Source organism: Salmo trutta, chromosome 28 (genome assembly GCF_901001165.1).
Source record: "Salmo trutta chromosome 28, fSalTru1.1, whole genome shotgun sequence".
Taxonomy (NCBI): domain Eukaryota; kingdom Metazoa; phylum Chordata; class Actinopteri; order Salmoniformes; family Salmonidae; genus Salmo; species Salmo trutta.
The window spans coordinates 26,507,499-26,520,940 of NC_042984.1; the positions used below are offsets into that span (position 1 = coordinate 26,507,499).

Here is a 13,442-nt window from a genome sequence, read left to right on the forward strand (position 1 = left end):
CTTCAGTATGTTTCACTATATTGGATCACTCCAAGATATTGGTATACCCGTACCACATTTAGTCGGTGCTAGAGGGACCTGGCCAGCCAGCGGTGAAGTCCCAGTGCGGGACCGAGACTGTATATATCCGAGACTATATTTTTCAATGTAGCCACCCTTTGCCTTGATGACAGCTTTGCAAACTCTTAGCATTCTCTCAACCAGCTTCACGAGGAATGCTCTTCCAACAGTTTTGAAGGAGTTCCCACATGCTGAGCACTTGTTGGCTGCATTTCCTTCACTCTGCGGTCCAACTCATCCCAAACCCTCTCGATTGGGTTGCGGTCAGGTAATTGTGGAGGCCAGGTCATCTGATGCAGCACTCTATCACTTTCTTTGGTCAAATAGCCCTTACACAGCCTGGAGGTGTGTTTTGGGTCATTGCCCTAGTGATAGTTCCACTAAGCGCAAACCTGATGGGATGGCGTTTCACTGCAGAATGCTGTGGTAACCATGCTGGTTAAGTGTGCCTTGAATTACTAAATAAATCACAGACCAGCAAAGCACCCCCCACACCATCACACCTCCTCCTCCATGCTTCACGGTGGGAACCACACGTGGAGATCATCCGTTCACCTACTCTGCGTCTCACAAAGACACAGCGGTTGGAACCAAAAATCTCAAATATGGACTCATCAGACCAAAGGACAGATTTCCACGGTCTAATGTCCATTGCTCGTGTTTCTTGGACCAACAGGTCTCTTCTTCTTATTGGTGTCCTTTAGTAGTGGTTTCTTTGCAACAATTCCACCATGAAGGCCTAATTCACGCAGTCTCCTCTGAACAGTTGATGTTGAGATGTGTCTGTTACTTGAACTCTGTGAAGCATTTATTTGGGCTGCAATCTGAGGTGCAGTTAAATCTAATGAACTTATCCTCTGAAGCACTCTGGGTCTTTCTTTACTTTGGCAGTCCTCATGAGAGCCAGTTTCATCATAGCGCTTGATGGTTTTTACGACTGCACTTGAAGAAACTTTGAAAGTTCTTGACATTTTCCGGATTGACTGACCTTCATGTCTTAAAGTAATGATGGACTGTCATATATTTGAGCTGTTCTTGCCATATATGGACTTGGTCTTTTACCAAATAGGGCTATCTTCTGTATACCACCCCTACCTTGTCATAACACAACTGATGGGCTCAAACGCATTAAGAAGGAAATCATCTCCACAAATTAACAAGGCACACCTGTTAATTGAAATGCATTCCAGGTTATTACCTCATGAAGCTGGTTGAGAGAATGCCAAGAGTGTGCAAAGCTATCATCAAGGCAAAGAATGGCTACTTTGAAGAATCTAAAATATCAAATATTTTGGTTTGTTGAACACTTTTTTGGTGACTACATGATTCCATATGTGTTATTTCATAGTGTTGATATCTTCACTATTATTCTGCAATGTAGAAAATTGTAAAAATAAAGACAAACCCTGGAATGAGTAGGTGTGTCCAAACTTTTGACTGGTACTGTATGTCTCACAAGTTTGGACAGTACAGCAGAGCACAGTAGAGTTTAATACAGTACAATGGTACTTTACTGTACTGCACTCTACTGTATTGTACTGTACTGTATGCTGTACTGTCCAAACTTGTGAAACATAGACATCTATGATTGACCAAATCTGAACCAAACATGTTTGGGCCAAATGAAGGCCCGTCCAGACCGGACCAAAAATCTACATCCATGGACGTTGAAATCAAGGCCGGTCCAGACCAGAAAAAAAATAGGTCTGGACCAAAAAAAAGACGTCCAAAAGACACTGGTGTTGGTCCGTGCTTACTGGGGAGTTTATTAACCTTACGGGAATGGGATGCACGTCTTTCCAGTTTTTTTCCAATAAAGTGAAACATTAACCAGATAAGCCTGCTAGAGAGAGTGGAAAGAGAGCTTACAGTAAGAAGTACTAGGCATAGACAAAGACAGAGAAATGGTGCAGTTGTTGTGGACTTCATTAGTGTTGCTGATGACAGTAAAGGAATCAGGTCAGTGCCTTTACTATTGTTGTTTAAGTAACACTAGAATAAATGTGATATTTAAAAATATTGATTTGTGAACACAACACTTCACTATAATGCTAGACACCACGTTACTTTTCAATTCTGACTCTGGCATCATAACTGAGAAGAATGGCATAAGTGATGCTTTTAATCATTTTATCTTGGCAGGCATTTTTTGTTTGAGAGAAACGGTGGTTTAATTGACCCTGGTCAGTCAATCGACTGCTCTTCCTTCTGCCAGCCTCTAGCCAACATGACGGTTAACTCGTCAACTTCTAGTGAATCTCTGTTTTCATTTCAACAACTTACTACCTGTGATGTGCTAGATGCCTTGCTTAAGATTGATGTAAAAAAAGAATCCACTTAGGCTGATGTGCTTGATCCATTTTTACTGCAGTTCTCGGCCACCCTGATTGATGAATCATTAACCCATATTTTTAATCTGACGATTATATCTGGTACTATCCCCAAGGTTTGGAATCCGGCCCATGTGTAACCGATGTGAAATGGCTAGCTAGTTAGCGGTGGTGCGCGCTAATAGCGTTTCAATTGGTGACGTCACTCGCTCTGCGACCTTAAGTAGTTGTTCCCCTTGCGCTGCAAGGGCCGCGGCTTTTGTGGCGCGATGGGTATCGATGCTTCGTGGGTGTCAGTTGTTGATGTGTGCAGAGGGTCCCTGGTTCAAGCCCATGTTGGGGGTGAGGAGAGGGACGGAAGCAATACTGTTACATTGGTGCCGTGACCCGGATCATTGGTTGCTGCGGAAAGAGGAGGTCAAAAGGGGGGTGAGTGTAACTGATGTGAAATGGCTAGCTAGTTAGCGGTGGTGCGCGCTAATAGCGTTTCAATCGGTGACGTCACTCGCTCTGCGACCTTAAGTAGTTGTTCCCCTTGTGCTGCAAGGGCCACGGCTTTTGTGGCGCGATGGGTAACGATGCTTCGTGGGTGTCAGTTGTTGATGTGTGCAGAGGGTCCCTGGTTCAAGCCCAGGTTGGGGCAAGGAGAGCGACGGAAGCTATACTGTTACACATGTACTACCCCTTCACAAAGGTGGTGACCCTTGTGACCTAAATCATTATCGCCCAATTTTTTTCTTTCTTGCCTAGCTAAAATATTTGAATCCTTGATTAATTCTCAGCTAGGATCTTATCTTTTGAAATGTATTCTAAATGTAAATCAGTTGGGTTTAAGACCAGGTCATAGCACTATCTCTGCAGCATCCCTAGTTATAAATGATGTGGTTAACTGTACATGATTCCTTCCAAACCGCACATTGTTGAATTTGTGATTTCCTACTTGTTGTGTAATGTTTATGTCCAATGGCCGAGGAGCACCGATAGTTTAATCTATAATTTCTCTTCATATGACAAGGATTGAAAAAGATTTTCCAGTATATTGTCAACTTGATTCATGATGATGACTACTTGTCTAGCTTGCTAGCTAAGTTTTTCAAAGTATGATGTTGACATGATCAGTCCAATCAAAGCTACGGTAGATAAAACTTCATTTTATCTGTGGCCAATGACCTTGAGCCTTTTGCTAAAGCAACATTCGAGTGGTTTAAGGGGAAACATTTACATGTCTTGGAATGGCCTTTGCATCTTGAAAGTGGTAGTCAGGTTGTGTAAATCAAAAGATACAAACCCCCCAAAAATCAATTTTAATTCCAGGTTGTAAGGAAACAAAATAGGAAAAATGCCAAATGGGGTGAATACTTTCGCAAGCCACTGTCTAAATGCCAAAATAACATGCAACACAGGGAGAAATAAATAAATATATTTATTTTTTAGCTGAACAGGTGGGGCTCAAAACAGGTTGGGCTCTGCCCCACCTGCCCTTAATGACAGGTCGTCACTGGTCTGAACTACAGTCTACCTTCACTGTTTTACAGATAAACTTTATTGACCTGAAATTAATATTGAATACAGGTAAAACCAAGTCTATGTTGTTGTCTAGAGCTCATACAAATAATTTAAACATATGTACTTTGGATGGTGCCTATTGATCGTGTCCCTGATTACAAATATCTGGGCATCTGGATAGATGAAAAGCTGTCTTTTAAAATGCATAATAATGAGTTACTTAAGAAACTGAAAGTAAATATGTATTCTATAGAAATAGCTCATGCCTTTTGCAAAATAGTAGAAGGCAGATTATTCAGTTGACATTCCTATCAGTCCTAGACTATGGCGACATCATATGTATAAATGCAGCTGCCACTTTATTAAAGCCGTTAGATGCAGTTTATCAAGGGCGCTTTATTACGGGTGACAGTTTCGTTACTCATCCCTGCATTCTCTACCTGAAATTTGCTTGGCCCTCTTTGATGTCACGTAGGTTGGTTGATACATCGCTATGTTTTCATGTATGAATCCCTTTTACAAAAACTTGACTGTAACTAACATCATTGCTAAACTTTAAACTTACCTGGTCTAAGGGATGGCTAACTCTGGAAATTCCTTCGGTCGCTGAGTTAACTAAAATCTGATTTATCTTTCTTACACCTTATTTGTGTAACAATCTTCAAAATGTTCTTAAATTACTGACCTTATTCATGACCATGTTGTTCTCTCTGCTTGCATTTTGTATTTTTATTTTGATGTGTGTATTTTCTGTAATTCAGCGCATGTGGCAAATAAAGTTTGATTTGATCTGTAAAAGAGACCTTGGTGTCAGTATGACTCCCTGATAAAATAAAGGTTCATTAAAAAATGAATATGGTGAAATACTTGAAAAATGATTGAAGCATTGATTAGAATCTATGAATGATCTACAGTTGAAGTTGGAAGTTTATATACACTTAGATTGGAGTCATTAAAACTCGTTTTTCAACCACTCCACAAATTTCTTGTTAACAAACTATAGTTTTGGCAAGTCGGTTAGGACATTTACTTTGTGCACGACACAAGTCATTTTTCCATCAATTGTTTACAGACAGATTATTTCACTTATAATTCACTGTATCACAATTCCAGAGGGTCAGAAGTTTACACACACTAAGTTGACTGTGCCTTTAAACAGCTTGGAATATTACAGAAAATGTTGTCATGGCTTTAGAAGCTTCTGATAGGCTAATTGACAAAATTTGAGTCAATTGGAGGTGTACCTGTGGATATATTTCAAGGCCTACCTTCAAACTCAGTGTCTCTTTGCTTGACATCATGGGAAAATCTGAAGAAATCAGCCAAGACCTCAGAAAATAAATTGTACGCCTCCACAAGTCTGGTTCATCCTTGGGAGCAATTTCCAAACGCCTGAAGGTACCATGTTCATCTGTACAAACAATAGTACGCAAGTATAAACACCATGGGACCACGCAGCCGTCATACCGCTCAGGAAGGAGATGCGTTCTGTCTCCTAAAGATGAATGTACTTTGTTGCCAAAAGTGCAAATCAATCCCAGAACAACAGCAAAGGACCTTGTGAAGATGCTGGAGGAAACAGGTACAAAAGTATCTATATCCACAGTAAAACGAGTCCTATATCGACATAACCTGAAAGGCCGCTCAGCAAGGAAGAAGCCACTGCTCCAAAACGGCCATAAAAAAGCCAGATTACGATTTGCAACTGCACATGGGGACAAAGATCGTACTTTTTGGGAGAAATGTCCTCTGGTCTGATGAAACAAATAGAACTGTTTGGTCATAATGACCATTGTTGTGTTTGGAGGAAAATGGGGGAGGCTTGCAAGCCGAAGAACACAATCCCAACCGTGAAGCAAGGGGGTGGCAGCATCATGTTGTGGGGGTGCTTTGCTGCAGGAGGGACTGGTGCACTTTAAAAAATAGATGGCATCATGAAGATGGAAAATTATGTGGATATATTGAAGCAACATCTCAAGACATCAGTCAGGAAGTTAAAGCTTGGTCGCAAATGGGTATTCCAAATGGACAATGATCAACAAGCATACTTCCAAAGTTGTGGCAAAATGGCTTAAGGACAACAAAGTCAAGGATTTGGAGTGGCCATCAAAGCCCTGACCACAATCCTATAGAACATTTATGGGCAGAACTGAAAGAGCGTGTGAGCAAGGAGGCCTACAAACCTGACTCAGTTACACCAGCTCTGTCAGGAGGAATGGGCCAAAATTCACCCAACTTATTGTGGGCAGCTTGTTGAAATCTACCTGAAATGTTTGACCCAAGTTAAACAATTTATAGGCAATGCTACCAAATACTAATTGAGTGTATGTAAACTTCTGACCCACTGGGAATGTGATGAAAGAAATAAAAGCTGAAATAAATAATTCTCTACTATTATTCTGACATTTCACATTGTTAAAATAAAGTGGTGATCCTAACTGACCTAAGACAGGGACATTTTTACTTGGATTAAATGTCAGGAATTGTGAAAAACTGAGTTTAAATGTATTTGGCTGAGGTGTATGTAAACTTCCGACTTCAACTGTATATGTTTCCAGTTTCACAGGAGGTGAACTGTTACAGCAGCTTTGATTCTGGAAATTGTGACGATCTCTGGCTACTGGGAGAAGTGACAATGGATGACTGTTGTCTTAACCCTCACTACGGATACATTGGAGCAGACGGAAAATGCAAGTCTTGTGGGTGAGTACAGAATAATACGAAATGCTCTGAGACCAGGTTGGTGTCAATGAGTTTCAGATTTGAACATCCCAATGTCCCAGTGCAGGATGTGATTTGTTGTGTTTTTTAACACCTGTAGGCCACCTTCATGGTCTGAATGGACTGCTTGGGGCCGCTGCTCTGTCTCCTGTAAGGAGGGAGTTTCGCAGAGACGACGAGAATGCCAGGGACAGGGAAAATGTGCTCAGACGACTATCCATAGAGAGATTCAGAAACTCGCGTTAGAGACCAAAGTCTGCATTGATTCAAGCTGTTGTCCAGGTACATACCCTCTAACAGACAGGGAACATAAATTAAAAAATATCTGAAGTCAAAGTATTTTGGGCCTCTTTTGATGATCTTGCCTAACATTTTTAAGAACAAGGCCAATGGAGTAAGTGGGGTCAGTGGCAGCCCTGCTCAGTGACTTGTAATAAGGGCGTAAGAAACAGAGTGAGGACATGCACCGAACCCCAACCTAGATGTGGAGGCAGCTGTGACGGTCCAAGTGAAGAGAAGGAACCCTGCGTGGTTGATCGCATCTGTCCAAGTAAAGACCATCAGGATTTAGACAATACACACTATTCCTTCATGTGCAGTAACCGTCACCATATATGATACAAGTTTGGCATGTCTTTTCACTGGAGTAAGTCCGCTCTCTTCTTTTGACTGTAGCTCATGGTGGTTGGTCTAACTGGGACGGCTGGCAGCCATGCTCAGGCACTTGTGGGGGAGAGAATTTACCCAGACCTACACAGCGGCGCAACAGATCATGCAACAACCCACCACCGTCCTCAGTGCCCCCTGGTGATGAATGCCCTGGGTTAGGGAGCAACACTAGGACCTGTGATGAGCTTCCTTTCTGTCCTGGTAAGTGGCATGGCAAAGCAATCCTATTTTCCTCTGAGGTTCTGACTGCTACCCTAAAGTCTTTGCTTGTTTACATACACAGAATGTAGCAATGACATGTACTCATAGTGTATGTAAAACAAACCTCCCTCTTTATCCTCAACAGTGAATGGTAACTGGGGGCCGTGGGGCCCCCCCAGCTCCTGCTCCGTTACCTGTGGGGTGGGGATTCATGAAATGCTCAGACAGTGTGACAACCCAGCCCCTAAACATGGAGGTCTGCCCTGCTCTGGATCCAATAAAGACCAAAAAATCTGCAATACCAAAAACCATTGCCCAGGTAAACTACTGACAGCCGGAGGAGAACACATTCCCTTTGCCCATTTCATAAATTATTTACATTTGAGCAAATATTGTTTTTAGCAGAATAGCCATTTGATAAAGTTTTGCCTCTCTTAGAAGGATTATAGCTGTCAACAGCTGATGTTCAGTTTAGATGTTTATTTCGTCACTGTAATTAGAATAATATTATACACTTTTGCAGTAATACTATTACTGTATATGGTACTCTGTAGTGAAAACATTGTATCCTTCTAGTCCTCCTAACAACTGAAAGACTTCCCATGAGTCTAATAGTTATTTCTTTGTCCAACAGTGGATGGTCAGTGGTCGCAGTGGGGGAAATGGGAAGAATGTAAATCTAATAGAGGAAAAATTCGTTGTCGAAAAATTGGTGGACAGCAAAGACGGCAAAGATGGTGTGAACATGCAGGTTTTGATGGGAAGACGTGTGAAGGAAAGATTACAGACTACAGGGCCTGCTATGACATTAAGTTTTGTGACTGTGAGTTAAACAAGTTTTAGCTTCCATTTATTAAGCCGTGTTGTTTGCTTTCCTTCATTACATTTTATTCAGCCCAAGTGTTGTATGTTTTTGCAGTGATAATTGGATTATACAAATTATGCATTTCATATGCAGTAGGCTAAAGGCATCCACATGCATAGGTTTGGTTTGCTCCTTGCTGAACTCGGCTAGGCGAAGTGATCGTCTGTGTTCGCATACTCCCTTAAAATACCTTCGCTTGAAAAACAAGAAAAAAGTGGCAATATTACTGTTTGTCCCACTTGAGACGCCGTAGCAACAAGTACACTTCCTGAAAATAGTCAGAATTAATCCTAGATAACTCAATAAATCTGTAATTAATTTTGACGTTTTTGCAGAGGAGGTCTTAGTCTCGCAATTGGACATTTAACTAAGATGTTTGGGGCAGTATTTCTCAAATGAGAAAATGTGTATGAAAACTAGTCATTTGTTGTTGAATGACAAACACTTCATAGAAGAATCCCTACTGTTGACCAATCACAGATGAAGGGGCGTAAACTTCAGCTACCAAACTCCAACAAGCCTAAAAAAAATATATTGTGTGCTCGAACAGCCAGATAAAATATAGCCTAATGCTGCCGAAAACCAAAATGAACAAAAACGTCACAAAATGTTTTCATAATATACGTGTGAACTGTTTAGACTGGGAAGAAAATGTAAAGCTTAAGAAGTAATATTCCTCACATAATGCTTCACTTGTGTTTAGTTGATGGTAAGTGGAATGAGTGGAGTGAGTGGAGTCAGTGTGAGCCCCCCTGTGGAGAAGGAGCCAAAAGGACCAGAGAACGAACATGCATACCTGATCTGTCCGAATATGGGTAAGGAGACTGTATAATATATACTATTCCCTGATTAACCAAGTAGTTTGTGTGTATCTGCTCTTATGCCTCTTAATAAATAGGCTATATACGATTTATGCATGGCTTGGTCTCTGTGGCACATTCAGGATTATCCGGTGCAGTGTGAAATCTATGCACTGTGCTGTGTTTTGCTGTGTCAGGTGTAAATTAGGTGAATCTAACTATTTTTATTTGCTATTGTTTCCTTGCCAGTGAGACAGTAGGGTTTCATATTAAGGTTAAAGCATACTTTGATGGGACACCATTTGCGAACTGTACACTGTTGAAGGACCCAAAACAAAGTCTGGCCTGTATGAATGTTCCTCCATGTGACACATAGGTAATATCTTATTAACACTGCTTTCACAGTTACAATATCAATTTCAAATGGACTTTGGTCAGCTCTAATGCTTTCTCTAAATTTCAGAGTTTTTTCCGAATCTTTTGACTGCTTTGAGGAGGACTTAAGACAACTCAATGTTCAACAACCATCAAACCACAAGTCTGGAGGGGAATACACATTGTCAACACATTGTCAATTTCTAGCAATGTGATTTCACTGCCTTTGGTCATGTGTCTGTGCAGCCTTCATGAACCATCAGTAACAAAGTAGTTTATTATGACTACACTTTTCATAATAGTATAATTTCCTGAAGAAATAAAAACATTGTTCACTTCCTTTCAGCTTATTACTTTAGTCTGAGACATTTTTTTATGAACTGGAACTTAATTGTGTTTGACTTTAGGCATTTTAGATCAATTATATGAATATTTCTACTCCAAACCAAAATGTAACTGTCACGACTTCCGCCAAAGTCGGTTCCTCTCCTTGTTTGGGCGGCGGTCGGCGTCGCCGGTCTTCTAGCCATCATCAATCCACTTTTCATTTTCCATTTGTTTTGTCTTGTCTTATCACACACCTGGTCTCAATTTCTCTTATTACATGTGTATTTAACTCTCTGTTCCCCCCATGTCTTTGTGCGGAATTATTTATGGTAAGTGCATGTGCACGTTGTCTCTGGTGCGCGACAGGTTTTGTACCCATTTGTTTGTTGTTCTGGTTACCGGTGGTTTTTATGAATAAAACTGCTGCGTTGATTACCCAGTTTTGCTCTCCCTGCCGCCAGTTACGCACTCCCTTACAGTAACATTATGCAATATTTACTGTAACTAGACTGGTGTGATGAGCAATGCAGTGAAATGGATTGGTGCAGTGTGGATGATAATGTGTTGAAAGTGCAGTGTACGCCTCTGGTAGTTTTAAAAAAAAATCCTGTGTATTCTTCAAATATGTCTGGGAACTCCTGTTTTATACGGGACACCATACAGGAAAGTATCATATTTGCACCTTCTTTATTAGCAGAACACTGCTTCCACAGTATTATGTGAAGTATGGTTTATTCTACATGGAACTGTTACACTGGAAAGTTATCAAAATACTTAGTTTAGAGTATCTACATAAGTTCAGCAATTGCCCTCTTCTCATATTACTCTGTAGGCTACTTACTGGTGCAAAGCATCCTCCTGGAGGAAGCTTTGAATTGGTCATTAAGCAGTAATCTACAGAGTGGTATGAGAAGAGTGCCATCCTCCTGCATCTCACATCTGCCTGTTGTTAATGAACTCTGCTTGCTGGACCCATGGGTTGAGGCAAACTGTCATCCAGTATGAAGTGTCATGTACTCTACCCATCCTGCCACCTGACCGCACCTGTCTATAACCTGTAATACATGACATACTATAGATTGAAGGGACTTAATCACCCACTGGAGACTTGGAGAGAGAACCTCACCCAGAGTGCTGTGCATGTTAGTGTGTGGTTAGACAGGTGAAGTTGTACTCTACACACAACTTAGAAAATAAAACTAAGTGTAGGCATACTGTCTTTATAAGCACACCAATATGATACTTGCAGCGTAACGTTTTGTCTTTGTAGCACGAACACACATCGATTTTTAGTCAATGTATCTACACAAGCTGGGGTATGTTTTTGCAATGTCCACGTTGTAGCCTTCACCTGTTGTAGGGAGATTAGTAGTTCTGGGCTTTGTCCCACGGGAAAGATCTAACAGCGCACATATGGAGAGACGAGACAAGACTAGCCAGTTATATAATATTGTGTTGTAGGACAGCTGAGCTGACTCAAGACTGGGAATTCAACTCACAGTTGATACCTTTTCCACTGTAACATATTTATTTAACTAGGCAAGTCAGTTAAGAACAAATTATTATTTACAATGACAGCCTAGGAACAGTGGGTTAACTTCCTTGTTCAGGGGCAGAACGAGAGATTTTTACCTTGTCAGCTTGAGGGTTTGATCGAGCAGGTAACAGGTAATGGCGGCAGGTAACCACTAGGCTACCTGCCGCCATCAACATGACGCAATGAAACGTTGAAGCTAAGTTGCAAGCTACTTTCATAGCAAGGTGTTGTAGAAAGAGTCTTAAAAAACACATTCCTGACACAGGCTTTTGCTATCTTGCCAAAATTGATTTGACAGAGAAATAGCTACAGTAGATAGGATTGCCAGCTGCAGTTATCAGCAAGCTATGCTAGCTAGCTGCTGTCAGCTTGGCTAAACACATGGTCAGCGCAGGCTTTAGCCTACACATACTGTAGAACTGAATTAGCTCAGCATCTTGAGAGATGGCAAGTCAATCAGGTGGGGATAAGTCCTCAACTTCAAACTTAGTTATCTCCGTTGCAAAGCTAACTGCTTATCTCGCTGTACTCACTACTGGCGTAGATAGAACAATGAGCCAGATATACACTGCTCAAAAAAATAAAGGGAACACTTAAACAACACAATGTAACTCCAAGTCAATCACACTTCTGTGAAATCAAACTGTCCACTTAGGAAGCAACACTGATTGACAATACATTTCACATGCTGTTGTGCAAATGGAATAGACAACAGGTGGAAATTATAGGCAATTAGCAAGACACCCCCAATAAAGGAGTGGTTCTGCAGGTGGTAACCACAGACCACTTCTCAGTTCCTATGCTTCCTGGCTGATGTTTTGGTCACTTTTGAATGCTGGCGGTGCTTTCACTCTAGTGGTAGCATGAGACGGAGTCTACAACCCACACAAGTGGCTCAGGTAGTGCAGCTCATCCAGGATGGCACATCAATGCGAGCTGTGGCAAGAAGGTTTGCTGTGTCTGTCAGCGTAGTGTCCAGAGCATGGAGGCGCTCCCAGGAGACAGGCCAGTACATCAGGAGATGTGGAGGAGGCCGTAGCAGGGCAACAACCCAGCAGCAGGAACTCCATGAGGGTGGTATGAGGGCCCGAGGTCCACAGGTGGGGGTTGTGCTTACAGCCCAACACCGTGCAGGACGTTTGGCATTTGCCAGAGAACACCAAGATTGGCAAATTCGCCACTGGCGCCCTGTGCTCTTCACAGATGAAAGCAGGTTCACACTGAGCACATGTGACAGACGTGACAGAGTCTGGTGCCGCCGTGGAGAACATTCTGCTGCCTGCAACATCCTCCAGCATGACCGGTTTGGCGGTGGGTCAGTCATGGTGTGGGGTGGCATTTCTTTGGGGGGCCGCACAGCCCTCCATGTGCTCGCCAGAGGTAGCCTGACTGCCATTAGGTACCGAGATGAGATCCTCAGACCCCTTGTGAGACCATATGCTGGTGCGGTTGGCCCTGGGTTCCTCCTAATGCAAGACAATGCTAGACCTCATGTGGCTGGAGTGTGTCAGCAGTTCCTGCAAGAGGAAGGCATTGATGCTATGGACTGGCCCGCCCGTTCCCCAGACCTGAATCCAATTGAGCACATCTGGGACATCATGTCTCGCTCCATCCACCAACGCCACGTTGCACCACAGACTGTCCAGGAGTTGGCGGATGCTTTAGTCCAGGTCTGGGAGGAGATCCCTCAGGAGACCATCCGCCACCTCATCAGGAGCATGCCCAGGCGTTGTAGGGAGGTCATACAGGCACGTGGAGGCCACACACACTACTGAGCCTCATTTTGACTTGTTTTAAGGACATTACATCAAAGTTGGATCAGCCTGTAGTGTGGTTTTCCACTTTAATTTTGAGTGTGACTCCATATCCAGACCTCCATGGGTTGATAAATTGGATTTCCATTGATTATTTTTGTGTGATTTTGTTGTCAGCACATTCAACTATGTAAAGAAAAAAGTATTTAATAAGATTATTTCATTCATTCAGATCTAGGATGTGTTATTTTAGTGTTCCCTTTATTTTTTTGAGCAGTGTATTTTACTGGATGTATG

General features: G+C 42.1%; 1 protein-coding gene across 1 annotated transcript; it reads left to right on the top strand.

Moving 5' to 3' along the window:
* The first annotated feature begins 1,883 nt into the window (after nucleotides 1-1,883).
* On the top strand, nucleotides 1,884-9,877 carry LOC115165907 (properdin). Its single transcript, XM_029719391.1, has 10 exons — nucleotides 1,884-2,019; nucleotides 6,455-6,599; nucleotides 6,718-6,899; nucleotides 6,997-7,167; nucleotides 7,293-7,487; nucleotides 7,633-7,806; nucleotides 8,122-8,310; nucleotides 9,056-9,167; nucleotides 9,402-9,528; nucleotides 9,616-9,877. The coding sequence occupies exons 1-9, from the start codon at nucleotides 1,965-1,967 to the stop codon at nucleotides 9,526-9,528; spliced, it is 1,350 nt and encodes a 449-aa protein (XP_029575251.1). The 5' UTR covers nucleotides 1,884-1,964; the 3' UTR covers nucleotides 9,616-9,877.
* Nucleotides 9,878-13,442: the final 3,565 nt, after the last annotated feature.